The 19,406-nt window shown below is 45.4% G+C and overlaps 1 protein-coding gene across 1 annotated transcript in view; it reads right to left on the reverse strand.

The window, feature by feature from the left end:
• Window positions 1–893: 893 nt before the first annotated feature.
• KPNA6 (karyopherin subunit alpha 6) overlaps window positions 894–19,406 on the reverse strand; it is a 56,253-nt gene continuing 37,740 nt past the window's right edge. The window contains exons 2-14 of the mRNA XM_045782116.2: window positions 17,652–17,785; window positions 16,449–16,541; window positions 15,937–16,036; window positions 14,980–15,074; window positions 13,530–13,661; window positions 12,300–12,388; window positions 11,059–11,158; window positions 10,639–10,802; window positions 10,416–10,494; window positions 8,463–8,588; window positions 8,028–8,155; window positions 6,743–6,921; window positions 894–6,178 (exon numbers count right to left, since the gene is read on the reverse strand). Of these exons, the coding sequence (XP_045638072.1) occupies window positions 5,991–6,178; window positions 6,743–6,921; window positions 8,028–8,155; window positions 8,463–8,588; window positions 10,416–10,494; window positions 10,639–10,802; window positions 11,059–11,158; window positions 12,300–12,388; window positions 13,530–13,661; window positions 14,980–15,074; window positions 15,937–16,036; window positions 16,449–16,541; window positions 17,652–17,785 (1,607 nt within the window). The 3' untranslated portion in view covers window positions 894–5,990. The remainder of the gene's footprint in view (window positions 6,179–6,742; window positions 6,922–8,027; window positions 8,156–8,462; window positions 8,589–10,415; window positions 10,495–10,638; window positions 10,803–11,058; window positions 11,159–12,299; window positions 12,389–13,529; window positions 13,662–14,979; window positions 15,075–15,936; window positions 16,037–16,448; window positions 16,542–17,651; window positions 17,786–19,406) is intronic.

Here is a 19,406-nt window from a genome sequence, read left to right on the forward strand (position 1 = left end):
GCCAGACAGAGCTTTTAAAAAATGTTCGCAATGAATTAAACATACTCTATCACCCAACCAAAACCCTCCTTTTAGGTTGAATCAGCTTTTTGGCTGGTTGTTTGTAATCTCTGTCCTAGGAATTGACATAAATTGGAGAAGTTCGTACGACCCCAGTGGCTCAAAGGGCTGTAAGTGGAACTGATGAAATGATGTCAAAATCCTGTAGAGAAACTCTAGAAAATGCAAACTAAACTACTGTGACAGAACACAGATCAGTGTTCTGGGGGGTGGGTGGGAAGGAGGGACTCCACAGGGGCACATGGAAACTTCTGGAAGTGATGGATATGTTCACTATCTTGATTGTGGTGATGGTTTCATGGGTGTGTATGTCAAAACTTATCAAATTGTACATTTTAAATATGTGCCATTTACTGTATCTCAATTATATTTCAATAAAGCTGAGTAAAAAAAATTCTTAGGGTTCCTGAGTGGCTCAGTCAGCTAAGCGTCTGACTCTTGATCTCAGCTCAGGTCTTGATCATAGGATTGTTTGAGTTTCAGCCCCGTGTTAGGTGTAGAGCCTACTTAAAAGAAATACTTGGGGTGCCTCGGTGGCTCCGTTGGTTAAGCATCTGCCTTCGGCTCAGGTCATGGGCTCAGGTTATGATCTTGGGGTCCTGGGACTGGCCAGGTGTCGAGCTCCCTGCTCATCGGGGAGTCTGCTTCTGCCCCTTCCCCCAGCTCGTGCACTCTCAATCTCTCAAATGAATAAACAAAATCTTTAAAAAAAAATTCTTATAAGCAGGAGCAGCCTGCTGCAATCCTAATTCCACTGTTAGGCCACACGTTTAAACACCCTTACTTCATTCACTGCCAGAAAATCCAGTTTAGGATGATTCAAAAGAAGACGATTTAGAACTTTGCAACAGGTTTTTATTTTTGCTTTATATCTAGTACAGTGTTTGAAACCTAAAGAAATACATTTTCTCTTCAAATTTGGATGTGTATATAAATATTATTTGTCTGGACTCAGCACACTCAATGCCACGGTTTCTTGGCCTATGTCTGCTCTGAAATCATCAAGCTTTGTCTGTCTACCCAGGGGCCCTGAGAACATGGAAAATAGCCAGAGTTTATAGTTCTTAGAAAATTAAAAGCAAATAAATTTGGAAAGAATAAACCAACGAGGAAAAAGTTTCAATTCACCCTCCTGGGGTCTTTAGCTGGGAACCCAAGCTGTTTTTGAAGGACATCCAGTCTGACCTCGGTGGCTGGGACCTCGTATCCACCCCCGACCCCTCCTTAGCTTCTTTAGTGGTCAAAGGCAGTTCCCACAGAAGCTGGCTAAGCGAGACAATATCTGACTCCAGAGTCTGAGGGTTCTGGTAGAGGTGGACTCTTCAATGACATCCTGAGTCAGGAGGTTCCCAGCCAGTCTCAGAACTGAGCTTTGACTTCCTTCACCGGCCCCAGGCCATGGCAAAGCTTTCTTTCCCCAAACCCAGGAGCTGAAGATCTAACCTACACGGGGGAGTAGGGCTAGCGTTAGGAAAGGGGTTTAGGTATATGCTAACCACGGACATCAGCAGTCAGGCTGGCCCAGAAATAGCAAGGTAGGCCCAAACCCACTGGAGACCTTTATGACACACTACAGAAACCTTTTTCCTGGGTGTTCTGGGCCCAAAATTTAATGTTGCCCCCCACACCCAGTTTTGGTTCTGCACATACCCCAGGCCTGATGCAAAATGCCCTCTCAGAGGAAAAATAACAACTTTAATTCACAGACTTGATTGGTATTGACTTCAAATTCTTCCCTTGTCATGGTCTTAAAGTGGGGGTGGGGCTAGGGGGTAGACAGTGGGATGACTGAATCATTTACGAAGGCCTTGGCCAAAGAGCAGCTAGTGCCTACCACAGGGATCCCCGCAGGGCCAAATTCTCAGCTTGTTGGCTTAACAAAAGACTTCAAAAGTTAAGACACAGAAAAAATACTGGACAAGATTGGTCTAGAATGTGCAATCCTAAACGGCTGTGGAAGAAACCTACTCTGAGCAATTTCTCAGTCTCACACTCACTCACTTCTAGGACAGTCCTACCTAGAAGATGTTGCTACTGGTTATGAGTACTTCCTATGGTTCAGTGCACTGAGCCTCGCACCTTTCCCCAGCCTGCCAGGGAGGCCTCCAGCCAGCCTACCCTCCCTACGGCTGGCTCCCTGCCTTCAACTGAAAATCCACAATCTGAGCTCACAGATGAATCTACTGAAGAATCCAAGGTGACGGATACCAAGCTGAGTGAGTCGCAAGGAGAAGAGGAGGGAAGTAGTTAGGCGTTCATCTCCTTCCCTTTTAGTTTGCTAGAAACAAGTAGCTCTAGGGTGTAGAGGGAAACAGGTAGACATGAGAACATGGAAATCCAGTTCATTCTGCCGTCTGGTGTGACTTGAGAGAAACAGAAAAGTGTGCCTGAGAGCCTTCTTTCACTCTTCCTTGACCAAGTACAGTAGCAGCTGTAATCTGTGCAGTTCAGCTCCAAAAAATAGGGCTCCTGGAAAGTGGCTTCCAGGGCAAAGAGTAGAGGAAGTAGATCTAAGGGTCCTGGTAAGGGGGGGGGGGAGAGCAAGTGTCCCCGAAAGCTGAGGTCATCAATGCCTGCTCCTCAGAAGGGGATGACTGAATCATTTACGAAGGCCTTGGCCAAAGAGCAGCTAGTGCCTACCACAGGGATCCCCGCAGGGCCAAATGTCCGCACTGCCCCAAGTAACCAGGCTGGCCAGCTAAAAGTGGAATCCATGCGGCTCTACCAGACGGCGACAGCCAACGCCAAGGCCAGGCAGTCACCTGGGGACAGCTCAGAATTGAAGGCAGACTTGTAAGACCAGAGACTTGGTTAGTACTACAGAAGATGCTGGGGGTGGGATAACCAGAGGGGCTGGCAATAAAGAATAGGCTGGTACTGTCCCAACAGTCTTTGAACACTTCAGCTAAGAGAAAGGCTCCTTATCCCCTAATCCACACCTAGATACCTCCACCTCCAGCAGAGATCTTATAATGGATACACCAGCCATGTGCCAGCACATGAAGATTCCAAAAACATGTCTTTTCAGGCTATTCCAGACAACAGGCTGCGGAGCCTACATCACCCCTACAACATCCATTCAGGAATCTACTGGAAAGCAGCCTTTGACCTCACTGAGGCCAGGGTCTGAAGTCCAGATGGGGGCTGCCCATTAAGAGTGGCTGTCAAGGCTGGGCTACAGAAATAATGTTTTGCTTTCCAAGAGGACCAAAGGAGAGGAGGAGACACTGAAGATGATGTTACTGCCCCTGTGGGCTGGAAGAACCCCACCTGCTGACTGAAAGAGGGGTAGAAGGAAATAATGGGAAAATATGGTCTGAGGAAGACACCAAAGGAAAGCTCCTAGAGGCCACCTTATCTGATGAGAAATCTGTCCTCATGTTGCACCCTGGGAGACTTCAGCCTTTCAAGTCCTTGGAGAAAACTGGCTCCCAGCAGCAGCCAGACGATCAAAAAAGAGTCTTCCATCTGGTATAGGCCCCAGATCTGAAGTGCAAGATTTTAGAGTAGTTGGGAAAAGCAGGGTGTGTATGTCTCTCAATAAAAATCTGGCCCCAATGACAGGGACTCAACTATTGCTTGAGATGTACAAAATAGGTCCTACTAAAGTGCTTTGCCCTTTGGATAAGGATGGGGGGTGGGGGCAGGTGGCTTTTCTAACTGTAGGGGAAAAGTTTTGTAATGGAGTCAGTGGGCCAAGTGACAGAGGTCCAGCCCCTTGCCTCCTTGTGGGCTGGTAGTTGTCATTCATTCCTAAGCTGAAGAATAGCATCTGACACACAAGGTCAGGGTACTAAGGTCTGACATACTAAGGTGGCACAGCATTGGTGTGACTTTTCGGTGATAACTGCAAGCCCCACACCACCTTCTTCAGCAAATGGTTCTGGAGTTGGATCTCAACACTAGGAGAGGGCAAAGTCAAGACCAATGGCCGACAGTGAGCACCTGAACTTTAGATCTGTAAGCAGAGGGGTAGGGATTTCACCTGAGCCAGAAGGGGTGTGCAGGAATGGGAGTAAGTGGCACTGTCTCTGGGGAAGGGCAACTACAGCTCGGCGCAGGCACGTGACTGACCACAGTGGGGAAGCAGGGGCAAGGCAAACTGTGCCCACAGCTCCACAGTTGGTCTACACTTAGCCAGCAACTTTCTCCACTCCTCTCCCCAACAACTGGGCTTTACTGTCATGTAATCCACCGAAGCGTAGGCAAGCCACTGAGGCATCACACTAGCTTTACTCAAAGAGAAAAGGCATTAGGATTATAACTGTCACAGGGAAGGGAAAAACCCAAACCAGGTCCAAGGATCCCAAACAGGAAAGATACCAGTAAGTCTCACAAAGTCCCGAGGCTGCTAAGTTTCTATGATCACTGGAGAGGCAGGCAAGTGTGATACCTTATGTGGCCAGGGCTTTGAGACTGAATCTGAGAAGGTAGACTGCTTTTTGGGTTTCCTGATATAAGCAGGATGCTTAGCAATAAGGACTAGAGTGGTAGACTTCTCCAGGCCCTGGGGCCATCCTTGCTCCCTTCGGGTACTGGGATAATCAGACCGGGCTGACCTGCTAAATAAAGGTTCCAGAGCTAAGGGTTGGTCCCAGGTGGTGGCCCAGAACCTAAGTAGAGAGGAACAGGACCAAGCTCAGGCTCCCTGAGCGAGGCAGCTTCCCCCTCTCTTTTTGGTCTTCCTCACAGTATCCTACTTACAGAAATTACAGACAGTTCTTCCTCTTGAGACCAATTAAGATTGACCTACCTAATATATAGAATATAAAAAAATACAGAACTTTTTGACATTCTCTCCTTTGGAAGTAAAATATACATGATCCAACTATGGAAGAGGAAGAGGAAGAGGAAGAGGAAGAAGAAAGGCCGAAGGCAGGGATCCCTGGCTATCCCAATACATGACACTCTCGCTCCACCTCCTCTGCAACTTATGGGTCACCAGAGCAAGGGCTTTCTCCTCAGGAGAGAGGAGGACCATCGCCCCCTGTCTCGTGCTTCGGAGAAAATACAGCTACCTCAGAGGTTCATTCAACTCCGAGGGGAATTTTCAAGTAAACAAATGAAGTTGGGTCGCACCATTGGAAGGTGGGTAGGAAACATGGGATCAGTAGCGACACATGAGAAGCCCCATCTGAAGGCCTGTGCTCCTCCCCTCCACTCCCACTGGTGTACTTGCCCCTGGAGGGAAGGAGATCTCCCAAACTAAAGAGGTCTGGGAAGGGGTTAGAGGGAGGAAGGAGCCTTTGTCTCATGGTGACCTCCCTCTCAGCCTCTAGTCCCAGACCATGCTGGTAGCTGGGATTCCTAAAACCAGGAACTCATGGCTCTTGGAAAGAGCCATCTTAATACAAGAAAAATGTGCAAAAGAAAAAAAAAATTAAATAACTCAATCCAAGCATACAAGATTAATATTCTGTCAGAGCAAGAACACTTTGTTTTGAATTTCTCCCCTCCCCTCCCACCCCCCACCTCTGGAATATTCCATCTGCTCAAGTACCCAAGATAAGAGTTACACAGATCAGGGCAGAGAACTGGGAAGGATGAAGGAAGATAAAAGGGAAGGAAGTCACCACTAAAGAAAAAAAAAAAAATTAAAAAGGTGCAAAATTGATTACCTCAGTCCTCCTTTGTCTACCCCTGGGCTCCTGGGTTAAAGACATATGTGCAGCCAAAATATAGTGTAAGGAAGAAAAACCCAACACGTCCCCTTCTTGTCACAAAACCCAAATGTGAGCCTCAGATGGTTCTGTCTGTCCAGAGGGTGCTCCCTCCAGGGAAGGGGGCGGAGCAGGTCAAGAGCACAGTTTCCAGGGCAGCAGAGGTGCGTGGTGGCTGACGATGGGGGGGCTGGTTTCCCGCCCACCAGAGGGCTGCTTTTCCGCTGGTTGGTGGTGCTTCCCATCCCCTCCCCTCCCCGGAGGCAGACATTATAGCTGGAAGCCCTCCATGGGGGCCTCAGGCTGCTGGAAGATGAACTGCTGTTGTGTCTCATCCACTTGGGGAGCCAGGCTGCTATCATCATCTTCTACACCGAAGTAGTGCTCAATGAGGTCGAAGGCCTTCTGGTAGATTTCCTGGTTCTCATGGCTCTGGAGGAACTCAATTTTATCCAAGCCTATGTGGCAGAAAGGAAGAGGGGACAAGAGTAAAATGTGACTGCTCTTCTATGGGGCCATGAAACATTTACCTGTTTTTCCTTCCCTGAGGTATGTTAGTGTTTATCAACGTAAGTAATAAGATCAGATCTCTCTTGGACCCGAAAAAGACCAAAATGTCAGTTGTAAGTCAGAAGTTCTAGCTCTGATTCTGCTTTTAACTACCTGTGTGGCCTGGCAAATCATTAGCTTCTCTGAAGCTCGATGAGTGATGAGCACTCTTACTGGAACTTGCTAGAAACTGAGCTGAAAACATATACCTTCCAGTGCCTGTTTCTCTCATCGATTCTGGAGCTCTGTTTTTGCATCTGTGCCATGCCTACTTACTGGGCAGAGCCTATCAAAAAGAGAAGTGGATCTATTGCGCCTCAGAAGGAGAAGGAAATGATGGGATAAAACCTTCTTCAATGATGACCCCCAAATCCCACAGCCTCACATATAGACTACTCAGGGGGCCCACAGTCCCTGGGTCCTGACCTGGAACTTCTCTAAGGCAGAGGTGAGGCTGGAGACAGGACACATACCATAGGCTTCCTCGATGAGGCCACAGTAGGGGTTGACCCCTGAGCCACTGCGCTTGCCCTCTTGCTCTCCAAGCCGAAGGATGTTCTCTAACCCATTGAGGGCCACCTGCACAATCTTCGAATCCATCACGGTCAACAAGTCGCACAGGGGTTTGATGCAGCCCAGTGAGACCAGGTACCTAGGCGCAGAGAACAAGGTTAAGTTCTAAATTAACACAGGGCAAGAGAGGTGCTAGGCAGGTGCTGTAGGGCCTGTGGGTCTCCCTCATACATGTCAACACTTGCAGCAACCCCCTCTTGCTGAGCCTTCATAACCACTTCTTTATCTCAGTCTCTCCACTCTTCCAACGCTCTGGGTCTCATTCATTTCCATGGGGAAGGCTGCCACAGATTCCTCCTCATCTCTACTGTCCCCTTGCTGTAATGTTACCACTCTGAACACATCACTTCTCTGCTTAAAATGTTCAGTCCAAGCTCTACAGGCCTGACAAAACAGACCCTCTATACAATCAGGTTCCTACCCTCCTTTTTAGCATCATCGCCTATCATTCCCTTCCAAGGACAGAACATTCCAGTTAAACAAGTAAACATCTCCAGGTTTCTGATTTTTGTACCTTTACTTATGCTTTCTCCTGCCCAAAAGGGCTTTTACAACCCTGAATACTTCAAAGCTTAACTCAATGGCTACCCTTTTTCTCCTAAGGCTTTAAGTATGTTGAATATATTCCTACTCCTCTTCTGGGGCCACAAGCTGAGGGCAAAACACTTGTTCAGTTCCCATCACTCCGACTCATGCTGATGATGCAAACTAAAATCAAAGCACACACATGCACGCACACACACGCGCGTGCGCGCGCACACACACACACACACACACACACACACACACACACACACAGGCTTTCTGTTTGCTTCTCCCAAGTGTCACCCCCCCAAAAATGATTTCCCAAAGAAGCTGCTGTGAATGAATCACAGCATGGTTTTCCTTTATTTGTATGGATAATTGAGAATTATATAGATTTAAATTCTCTGGAAGGCAGAAAGTAGGGGAGAGAGATGGATGTCTGTGTCCTAGAGGTTTCTATTTTCTAGGAAGAAAAGAGGTACATGCTTTAGAGGAATCTATTCCAGATTCCAATGCCAATCTAGCAGCTTACAGTTAAACCTGGTGCTGTTGGACTGGGGCAGACCTAGCCCAGGAAAAGCAGTTTAGTGGGTACTGCAGACCATGAACCAAGGAGGAGAGTACACATATCACTCAAGACAATGAAAAACGAATGGATACCTGATCTGCTCAGGGGTTCCTCCTGATGTGGCATTGGTGATGGCCCAGGCTGCCTCTTTCCTTGTACGGAACTCTGCTTTCTGAAGGATTTCAATCAACACAGGGAAGATATTTGCATCTATGACAGCCTGAGGGAGGATGGGGGTGGGGCGACACACAGAGAAAGTCACTTTAAGAAGAGTAAGCAAATCTAGCCTACAAAATCAGCTAAGATTCAGATGTCTTCCTCTTCCTGGGAGTCCTCTGTTCTTCCCAGAGAAGTAAGAGGCTACAGAGGAACCTGGCTTCTTACAAAGAATCTTCAACAGCACACACTGACCGCAATTTCTAAAGGGAAACAAATTCTTTCTTCTAGAAGCAAATATCCCACCACCTCTCATGTTCCCTTGCCTTCCCACCTGCTCCTGCCAGCCCCCTTCCCTCTGCTTGTTTTACCTGTATTTGAGCCCTGTTGCCAGCAGTGATATTTGAAATGGTCCAGCAAGCTTCCTTCCGGATTGACTCCTTGGGGCTGCTCAGCAAGTGGAGGAGGCAAGGGAGGGCTGAACAGTTAAGAATGACCTAGAACACCAAAAGCACAGGCAACAAAAGAAAAATTAGGTACTTAATCAAATTAAAAACTTAATCGAAATTAAAAACTTTTGTGCATCAAAAGATACCATTAACAGAGTGAACAGGCAAACTACAGAATGGGAGAAAATATATGCAAATTGTGTATCTGATAAGGATTAATATCCAGAATAAAGAACTCTTACAACCAATGACAAAAAAACTGAAGAACCCACTTTAAAAAATGGTGAAAGGATCTGAACAGACATTTCTGCAAAGAAGAGATACAGATGGCCAATAAGCATATGAAAAGACGCCAAACATCGCTAATCATTAGGGAAATGCAAATCAAAACTGCAATAAGGGGGCACTTGGCTGGCTGAGTTGGTATAGCATCCGACTCGATCTCAGGGTTGTGAGTTCAAGCCCCACATTGGGTATGGAGCCTACTTAAAAAACAACACAAAACAAAAAACCCAACCAACTGCAATAAGATACCATTTCACACTTAGTAGGATGGACGGCTATTATCAAAAAACCCAGACAATACAACTGTTGGTAAGGATGTGGAGAAATTGAAACCTAGTACATTGCTGGTGGGGATAGAAAATGGTGCAGCCACTGTGCAAAACAGCCGGTGGTCCCTCAAAATCTTAAACACAAAATCAGCATATGACCACTTCTGGGTATGTACCTAAAAGAACTGAAAGCAGGGACTCAGATACTTGTACGCCACTGTTCAATGCAATAGCCAAAAGGTGGAAACAACCCAAGTATCCATCAACAAATGGATAAACAAAATGGGATATATGCACAATGGACTACTATGCAGCCATAAAAAGGAAAGAAGGCAGGTTACACGCTACATACGAACCTTGAAAAATTAGGCTAAGTGTAATTAGCTGACACAAAAGGACAACTATATATAGTTCCACTTATATGAGGGACCTAGAGTAATCAACTCCTAAGAGATAAAATGTGTTGTGATGGCTACCAGGGACTGAGGCCCAGGGAAGGGGAAACGGGGAGTTATCATTTAACGGGCACAGAGAATCAGTTTAGGATGATGAAACGCTGTGGGGATGGGTGGTGATGACAATTAAGTAACAATGTGAATGGAATGAATGCCACTGAAGGGTACACTGAATGGTAAAAGCAGTACATGTTATGTTATGAAAATTCACAAATATATGCGCGCGCGCGTGCACACACACACACACACACACACACACACACACACAATGACCTAGGAAATGAGTGTGGGTTTGAGTGAGATTGCTCACCTCTTAGAAATTTGTCAAGAATCCCACAGAATTATGCCAACTACTCAAGACCAAAAGAATACTCTGATCTCTAGCGTTTGAACAAAGGAACCCTTCATACTGTGCCCTCATCGGAGGTGTTATTAACATGAGGAAGTGTCTTTAAGATTCTAAGGGTGTAGGAAGTAGGGGTAAGGTTCCACAGCTTTGTGTCTCAAGGGGACCATGACTCAAAAACTTAAGAATTACCCTACACTGTCCCAGGTCGTCAGTCTATTCCCTTTAGTTTTCCTTCAAAAGCACCCAATGGACAATGATTTGCTTCCAACTTATAGAAGAAATTAAGGCAATCAAGTTGATCGTACAGGAAGTGGCAAATTTGGAATTTCTGATCCACACCCATGCTTTGTCTCCTAGACCATGCTACCCCCCAGAAGAACCCAAGTTGATCGTACAAGAAGTGGTAAATTTGGAATTTCTGACCCACGCCCATGCTTTGTCTCCTGGACCATGCTACCCCCCAGAAGAACCCAAACCCTTGGTTAGGGCTTTTTTCCCTAAACAGCTCCCTCCTTACCTGGGTTTGGATGTCATCCCCGGTGACGATGTTACCCACTGCTCTCAGGGCAGGAGAGGCCACTTTGTAGTCATTGTGCCTACAGAGGAGGGAGACCTGATCAGCACAGGACCAGCAGCACTGTCTCGGCTCCAGAGCTCTGCACAGAGCAGCAGACTGCTTACTGCAGTCCTTTAGTTGGAGCATGGAGAACTTTAGGGAATCTTTCTAACCAGACACTCACATTAGAAGCTCTACCAATCTTCGGCAGACTCCAGAGTCTATTACTGCCTGGATCTTTTCGTTGGGGCCATCAGACAGATAAGAAAGGGCCCAGCAAGCATCTGCCAGCAAGTCTGAGTCACTGCTGAAGAGAAGGCGAGAGAGCACAGGCAAACAAGGGGAGACCTGTTGGAAGCAGAGTGAGAGGGACTGGTGAAGGGACAGGGCTACATCAGCTCTACGACTAAGCCAAACACTGCTGTCTCCTCCTCTACAAGTAATTCTAAGCCCTAGAGATTTCTGCTACATTAAACCATCAGGACTACCCTTTTCACTTTGCTATCCAAGGCACACAAGATCACCTACCTCACTGACAGTATCAAACTGCCTGCATATGAAGAAAACTGCTTTCACTCAGGAACTGCGTATGAAGCTTGCTTACCTTTGCAAACTCTGGGGGTGGGTTCTTTCCTCGGCAGAGGTTTGACAGGGCCCAGACTGCATTCCGTGTCATTGTCAGTCGTGTGGACTTGGTAAGGAGTCTGAAGGAAACAGCAAAGCCAGATAGATCCTGAGCAATGATGCCCTGGGCATAGGGTTGTCACCTACAAACCCCAGGAGCAAATCCAATCAGACCCTTAAGACTCTAGCAGCATCACCGTGTCTTTCTACCCACAGACCTAAGTTAACTGAGCTTGTCTGGGCCAGGAGACTGACCTACATCTTCACAGAGGATTAGGACCAGCTGTGGCTAGTTAAGACCAGAGCTAGTAAGGACATACAAAGGGCTGGACTTTGAGTAAGCCTGCAAACCTTTTAAGATAGGAGCAAAGGACATACTATGCTCCTAACTCTAGCCACAAGATCTAAACAAGGAGTACTGTTCACTTTGGAAATCAAAGCTGAAGGTCTAGTGTGAGGTAAGCAATGATTTTCTGTGAAGGGCCCAAGAAAGAATTATAGTGGTAGTCTAGGAGACTATGGTCTCCAAAGTACAGCTCATCCATCTATTTTGATTTAGATGAAGCTCTATTTGAAAAGTACAGGAGGGAGGGATTGGTGAAGGATCCCCACATCCCTTCATGAGGTCTTTAATCTGTGGTTTACAACATAGCTCTCCAATGTACCTATGCATAAAATAGCAAATCAATGCATTCCATAGAGAAGGTTGGATTTTTCCAGATGGGCTAGTCTTTTTTTTTTTTTTTTTTTAAAGATTTTATTTATTCATTCGACAGAGAGAGAGACAGCCAGCGAGACAGGGAACACAAGCAAGGGGAGTGGGAGAGGAAGAAGCAGGCTCCCAGTGGAAGAGCCTGATGTGGGGCTCGATCCCAGAATGCCAGGATCATGCCCTGAGCCGAAGGCAGACGCTTAACGACTGAGCCACCCAGGCGCCCCTCCAGATGGGCTAGTCTTGCCTCTCTCTCCTGGCTCCACAACGAGGCAGGTATGACCAACATGAGAATCTATAGTGCCATGAAGTAAGGAAACCGAAGATCCTCCCTGGCACAGACCAGTGGCACAATCTTCTTACTCTCAAAAGATATCTGTTACTTTGGCAATCAACATACTTTTAGTATTTCTGCACTTACTCAACATCTTAAGTTAAGCTGCCCCCAAAAGATGTGCCACATGGCTGCCTTACAGATGCCCCAGGTGCAGATGATAGTAATTACTCACGTTAACAAAGGATTAAGGATGGAACAGTTCAAGACGTAATCTCGGCAAACGGAGCTGTCTCCAGCTATGTTTCCCAGTGCCCAGACTGCCTGAAAAGGGGATGATGGAACCGTCACTCACAGACTCTAGTGGCGGCTGTCAATATTTTATACCAAAGTACCCCCAGTAACTTGGACAAAACCCATATCAAGTCCCGAGATCCTGAACAGGAGCAGGCGCCCTCCTTATTGAGCAGTTGCTCTATGAGGGCCTTTCCTCTGAGAGTTCCTCATTTAGTGGGGGTGACATCTGTACCGCAGCCAAAGAAGCCAAACCCAGAGCTCCCTATGCCCACTCCTCAGAGAAAGTGATTGGAAAGTTTCATTCTTGCAGCCTCACAGGAGCTGCCCTGTATGTAGTAACGGAGGAAAAAAATCTAGGCACCACTTTCCACTTTCTATCCAATCAGTAAAAATCCAGTGGAAGAAATTCAAGTTGTGTCTTAATCTCTATGATCTGCAGGTATTCAGACATGTGTACTGTGGTGTCTTTTTTCCAATACCACCTCTGATGCCAAATGTGGCGCGTTTTTTCTACACCAGCAATCAATTCTCCAACACCAACTGTGTGTCCAACAATTCAATTCAATTTTGACACTAACTCTTAGAGTTAGCACAGACCCTACAAGTTAAGGGCTCAGGCCCACAAGACTGCCCCCACTTTAGATACCACCTGCAATTCCCAGGTGCCACCATACTTCTTGACCAAACGGCTATAAATTCAAAAGTTCCCATAATCCCCTTCTCAGGTTCAATAATTCACTAGAATGATTCACAGAACTCAGGGAAACACTTTGCTTACATTTACTAGCTTACTGTAATGGATACAACTCAGGAAGAGCTAAAGGACATGAGATGCACAGGGCAAGGTATGGGGTGAGCAGACAGGGTGGGACCAAACTTCCATGCCCTCTCTAGGGCACCGCATCAATGTGCTCACCAACCCAGAAGTTCTTTGGGGAGGTTGGGGTGGAGGGATGAGAAGAGCTGGGGGTTCTGATGACCACCCTCCTCATCTTGAGGCTACCCCAATCATCTCATTAGGTGTGTTCCATTATAAATAACAAAAGACACTCTTATCACTCAGGAAATGCCAAGGTTTTTAGTTTTTAGGAACTGGGCACAAAGACCAAATATATTTTTTTATTCTAATACAGGTTCCATCAAGAATTAAGCCAAATGTGAGCATTACCTGTTCCTGTACATCCTCAAAGTCCGAGTTAAGCAGCTCTATAAAAATGGGGACTGCCCCTGCTTCAATGACAATCTTGGTCTGCTGAGAGGTTCCAGAGGCAATGTTCGTTAGAGCCCAGGCAGCTTCAAACTGAAAGTAAGATTAAGCCATGGCTGAGAGGTCATTCCAGGCAGAGCAGCCAAGCCTACAACTAGTTGAGATCAGTTAGCCTCCTGCCCGACTAAAAAACTAAAACATAAGCCTCGTCATCTTCCCCTTTATTTTTATTTTATCTTACTATATTTAAGTAGGCTCCATGCCCAGCACGGAGCCCCCAACGTGGGGCATGAACTCACAACCCTGAGATCAACAGCTGAGCTGGGACCAAGTGTTGGACCCTCAACTGACTGAGCCACCCAGGAACCTCCTCCTCTTCCCCTTTAAATGACAGAAAGCAGGGGCACCTGGCTGGCACAGTCAGGGGAGCATGCAACTCTTGATCTTAGGGTTGTTGAGTTCAAGCCCCATGTTGGGTGCAGTGATTAGTTACAAATAAAATCTTTATATTAAAAAACTGACAAAAAGTGGTGTGGACAGTGATGTAACACAATGGGAGGATGGACCCAGGCTTCAGTGGTCCCAGGTCTAGTTCTGTACTAGCACAGCACCCAAGTCCTTTGGTAAGTCGCTTTATTTCCTGAGTCTCACGTTCTTCATCTCTGAAACCAGGATCAGAGTGACATGTATCTCTCAAAGTCCCTTTCAGCTGAGTTTCTGGCTAGGTTCTGATGGATGGACTCATTACGTATTTCTGAAAAGACAGATGCAGAGAGGCTAAATGATTTGCCTCAGGTCACATAGGTAATTAAAAGTGGACTAGAACCTTTGATATATGTATGTATTTTTAAGTAAACTCTACGCCCAATGTGGGGCTCAAACTCATGACCCCAAGATCAAGAGTTGCACACTCTACTGACTGAGCCAGTTAGGTGCCCCTAGAACCTTTGATTTATAACTGAATAATCAATCTGTCATATTAATGTATCTTTCTTTCTTTCTTTTTTTTTAAAGACTTATTTATTTGAGAGAGAGCCAGAGCATACGAATGAGCACCGGGGTGTGTGGGGGGGAGACAGTGACAGAGAGAGAGAGTCTTAAGCAGACTTCATGCTGAGCATGGAGCCCAACCTGGGGCTCGACCGCATGACCCTGAGATCATGACCTGAGCCAAAGCCAAGAGTCAGATGCTTAACCGACTGCCACCCAAACACCTCTCTGGTATCTTTCCATTCAGACTGTTTTAGGGAAGAAATTTTGGCTCTCTTATTTGAGACCAAGACCTCTGAGGCATCTCTTAAATACTTCCTCGTATCACTTGTCTATTTCCTGAGAGATGTGTCTATAGAAACAGCCCACAATTTCTTGGGAAAACGGCTTTCATCTGGTACCCTTCTACACCAGGCCTCACCTGTAATGTACAATTCTCATTCCTCTTCAGAAACTCCACAAACCGATCCACCACTCCTGGAGTGTTGATAACTTCATCTATTGGAGGACTAGGCTCTGGAAGAGGGAGAAAGGAAGGAAAGGAAAAGTCAGCAGAGGTTTTGGCTGGTGCATTCACTGGGGTCAGTCCACCATCCTTCCTAGGTAGTACTGACTGTCCTTATGATATTCTCAAACTCCTTTTTGGTGAGGTAGTTTTCACAATTGGTAATCTTTGAAATGTGTGATACAGTTGAAATGCTAAAGAGACAAGCAATCCTAAATTAAGTATACTCACCTTCGACTTCCTGAAACTTAATTCCCGAAGTAAGGAATTAAGGAAGAGAAGAAAGCCCTAGAGATGGGGAACCCTCATCTAAATATTTCCCTTCTAAAAAGAGCATTTTTTTCTTGGGAGGACTGCTTCATATACTGAGACAAGAAGTACTTCTATCAAACATCAAATTTTTATTGAGTACAAACTATGTGCCAGAAACGGTTCTAGGTACTGAAGATAAAATAATGAACAAAGTCAAAAGTCTCTGCCCTCATAAAGCTTACATCTAACAAGGAGAGACATTCTATTATGTTCATAAGTGTAATGGGAAATAAAGAAGAGGTAGGGCAGGGTAAGAAGATTAAAAGTGCTGAGAGTGGAGGGGACCCGCAATTTTAGATAGGGCATTAGGGCAGGCTTGTTGAGAACCTAGAATATGATCTTAGAAGTGGGGAGTTGGCACAGTTAGTTATCAGCGACCAGAGGATATGAGGCAGAGGGAACAGCCAGTGCAAAGAGAAGAATGTGCCTGACTTGTCCAAGGAATACCAAAGCAGTATGACTAGAGCAGAATGAGTGAAGGGGAGTAGCAGATGAGGTCAATGAGAGGAAACAAGAGGTTAAATCATGCAGGGCCTCCCTGGGGAGGACCAGGCTTTGTACCTTTGGAGAGCAGTTTCCGGAACTTCTGTGTGGTTGCTAACTGCAGGTCAGAATCATCAGAAAAGAGCATCTCCACCATCTCTCGTGTGATCACACTCTCCTAGAATGTAAGACAGATCTAAGACTTTGCAAACCAACACCAGAGCTAGATAGGAGTACACATTCCTGCTTGGCATTCTGCTTTCTAAAGACTTGAGGGCTAGAGGATGGTATAACAGCAGGCTCAGGAGAAGGTATTTGTTGTTTAATCCATGGCTGCTTTAAGTTGGGACATTTGGATGATTCCTAACCTCTGAGGCAAATGATGGCTTCCCTTAAATATTGCCTCAGGTGTCTCCATCGCAGATGCAACCCTATTGATTCCTTATGCTGACCAGTTACAAAAGGGCCCATGGAAGAAAGAACTTAGCAAGGTTGTTGGCAAAGCCACTAGATGACGAGAACTGCCCAATTTCTGTTCTGTAGACACCGGTACTTCCCAGGCCTGCCTGAAGCACATGCAAGGGCCTTACCCCAGTTGTAGAGCTCACATAGGAGTCCATGAGGAGACTGTCAAACATGGCGGCTTCTTCATTAATCAGCTCCACATTTCTCCGTTTAAAAAGCTGAAAGAAAAGAGAGTGGTAAAACTACTCACTGTAATGAAGAAAACAAAGAATGATCCAATATTAAATTACGGCAATAACTGAGAAATGCTAGCATAGCTGAGATAACGCCAAGCTTAATATATTGACATGGAAAGATATTCAAGGGCTTTACTATGTTACACCTAATTGTTCACATTTTTTAAGAGAACTTTTTATTTTTATTTATTTATTTTTTAGTAAGCTCTATGCCCAGTGTGGGGCTTGAATTCATGACCCCGAGATTAAGAGTTGCATGTTCTACTGACTGAGCCAGCTAGGTGTCCCTAAGAGAACATTTAAAGATTTCTGTGCCCTTTGTATAAAAGTTGATGCGTATGAAAGGCTTTGAAGGAAAGGAATAATAGTAAAGCAAGAAGGTGGGCAAAAGCAGGTCAGGTGACTACATCTAGACCTGGGCAAGGCACCAGTACGGTGGTGGTTCATGGCGGAGCACAGATGATGAGGCATTAATAAAGTCTTAGTCCTAGGGAGACTTAACAAAGAGTGGACTGAAGACACAGAATTAAGGCCGCCAGAATGGCTGATGAACCTCTTAAAGAGCCAGGTCTAACACTGACTATTGGGGTGAAGAAGAGAGAAGGCATCGAGGGGCTAGAACTAGAATGTTATATTGAAGACATAAATGATGTCTAAATTGTTCTTTTTCTTTTTCTTTTTTTAATCACGAGAGAGCATGTGTGAGTGCAAGTTGGGGAAGGAGGGGCAGAGTGAAAGAGAGAATCTTAAGCAGGCTTCACGCCCATGCAGAGCCTGATTAGGGGGTGGGGTAGGAGCTCGAGCTCACAACCCTGAGATCATGACCTGAGCCAAAATCAAGAGTCAGATGCTTAACCGACTAAGCCACCTAGGTGCCCCATAAGTTGTTCTAAATTATGGAAAAGGAGAAAGGGACTGATTCTCTTTTTTCAAAGCTTCCAACATTTCTTTACAATAAAGGAAACTAGATGAGTGGCCCACAGAGCTATGCTATTTTCCTAAAGAGAAAGTGAGAATGAAAGGTGGAGACCAACCACGATGGCAGGACTGTCTTCCTGAGCAGTATGTTCAGGCATACTCAGGTTAACCTACTTGTTGCTCCCGCTTCTGCTTCCGGAGCTGAATGCCCTCTTCCTCTCTTCTTCGTCTCATTTCCTCAGGGTTTAGGGCATTGTTCTTATAGCTCTTCATTCGATAATTGTCTTTCCCGGGGCTCGCCATGGTCTCTAGAAAAAGAGAGATAACAAATACAAAAGCTCTTAAGACAGCATTTCCTTTTCACTGGGCTTCTGTCCCTACCCCGCCTCCCTCCCAACCTCCCCTACTCGGGGACAGAAGCTCCTCAAGGAGGCCTGATAATCTCAATAACTTAGCACCTGACATCTCATCTTTAAAACAGGGACATAACTTCCTATTTCATAGAGTTATAAGAAGGATTAAACAGGTTTATACCTGTGAAGTACTACTTAGAACAATACTAGGCCATATGGTAAATGGTCACAGGTTATGATCACCTCTATGAAAGAGAGAAAGCTTGACTTGTCCGATAAACTCAAATATATTTAACGAAGCTAGGTGACATACATTACAACACATATAATTCAATGCAATACCATGTTATCTTTAATAACCCATATGCCCACAATCTATTTGTCAAATTAAAAGTTAAACTTTATGCTGTAATATTTGATACATACAAAAAGATGAAACATAACATTAAGTTACCAAGCAAAAAACACAATGAGCATCTGTAAACCCACCACCAAATCTAAGAACTAGAACATTATCGATACGCCTGAATCTTGTTGTGGGCCCTTACCCGGTCCTGGGCTCCTCCAGCCCCACTCCAACTCCAGCCAAAAGGAAACTGCTATGCTGAATTTCATTCATTTTGAAAAAACGTCTGCCTAGTATCTAAATCTGAATAACCAGTTTATCAGTCATTCAGTAAAAACAGTGTCAACTTTTAAAAAATATTCAAGTATAGTTAACATACAGTGTTATATTAGTTTCAGGTGTACAATATAGCGATTCAACAATAGTACACATTACTCAGTGTTTATCAAGATAAGTGTGCTCTTAATCCCTATCACCTTTTACCCATCCCCCCATCCATCTGCCCTCTGGTAACCACTGGTTTGTTCTCTATAGTTGAGTCTATTTTTTGGTTTGTCTCTTTCTTAAAAAACGGTGCCAATTTTAAAAAGTGTCTAATTTAGCTAGTAACTTAATTACCCACAGGTGATTTTCCTCCACATTTTCAAAGGTTGGGTTTGTACTGTTTCATCAAGGACATTATTTTTTTTTGAAGATCTTTTTAATTTATTCATTTGATAGAGACAGAGAGAGCACGAGCAGGGGGAGAGACTGAGGGGAGAGGGAGAAGCAGGCTCCCCGCTGAGCAGGGAGTCCAATGCAGGGATCCCAGGACCCCAAGATCATGACCTGAGCCAAAGGCAGACACTCAACCGACTGAGCCATGCAGGCAACCCCCCCCCCATCAAGGACATTCTGAAGTGAAACTAGCAAAATTTTTTTCCAACAGTGAGTGAGTTAGTGGCAAATACATGGACTACTAGTACAGTCTGGTGCCACTGTCTTGGTTTGTTCTAAGGCACCAGACATTTCACCCATCACTGCTTTCGAACTACTTCTGCAGTACAAACATCAAAATAGTAAAAATGGCAAATCACATCTTTAAAATTTTTCTAGCTATATTGAGATATAACTGATCTATCACATCGTTTAAAGCACACAAAGTGATGATCTACGCATCATACTGCAAGATTACCACATAAGGTTAGCTGACAAATCCATCACCTCAGTTACTGTGTGCGTTGTGTGTGT

This window comes from Ursus americanus, chromosome 33 (genome assembly GCF_024610735.1).
Source record: "Ursus americanus isolate L20-20 chromosome 33, mUrsAme1.1.p, whole genome shotgun sequence".
NCBI lineage: Eukaryota > Metazoa > Chordata > Mammalia > Carnivora > Ursidae > Ursus > Ursus americanus.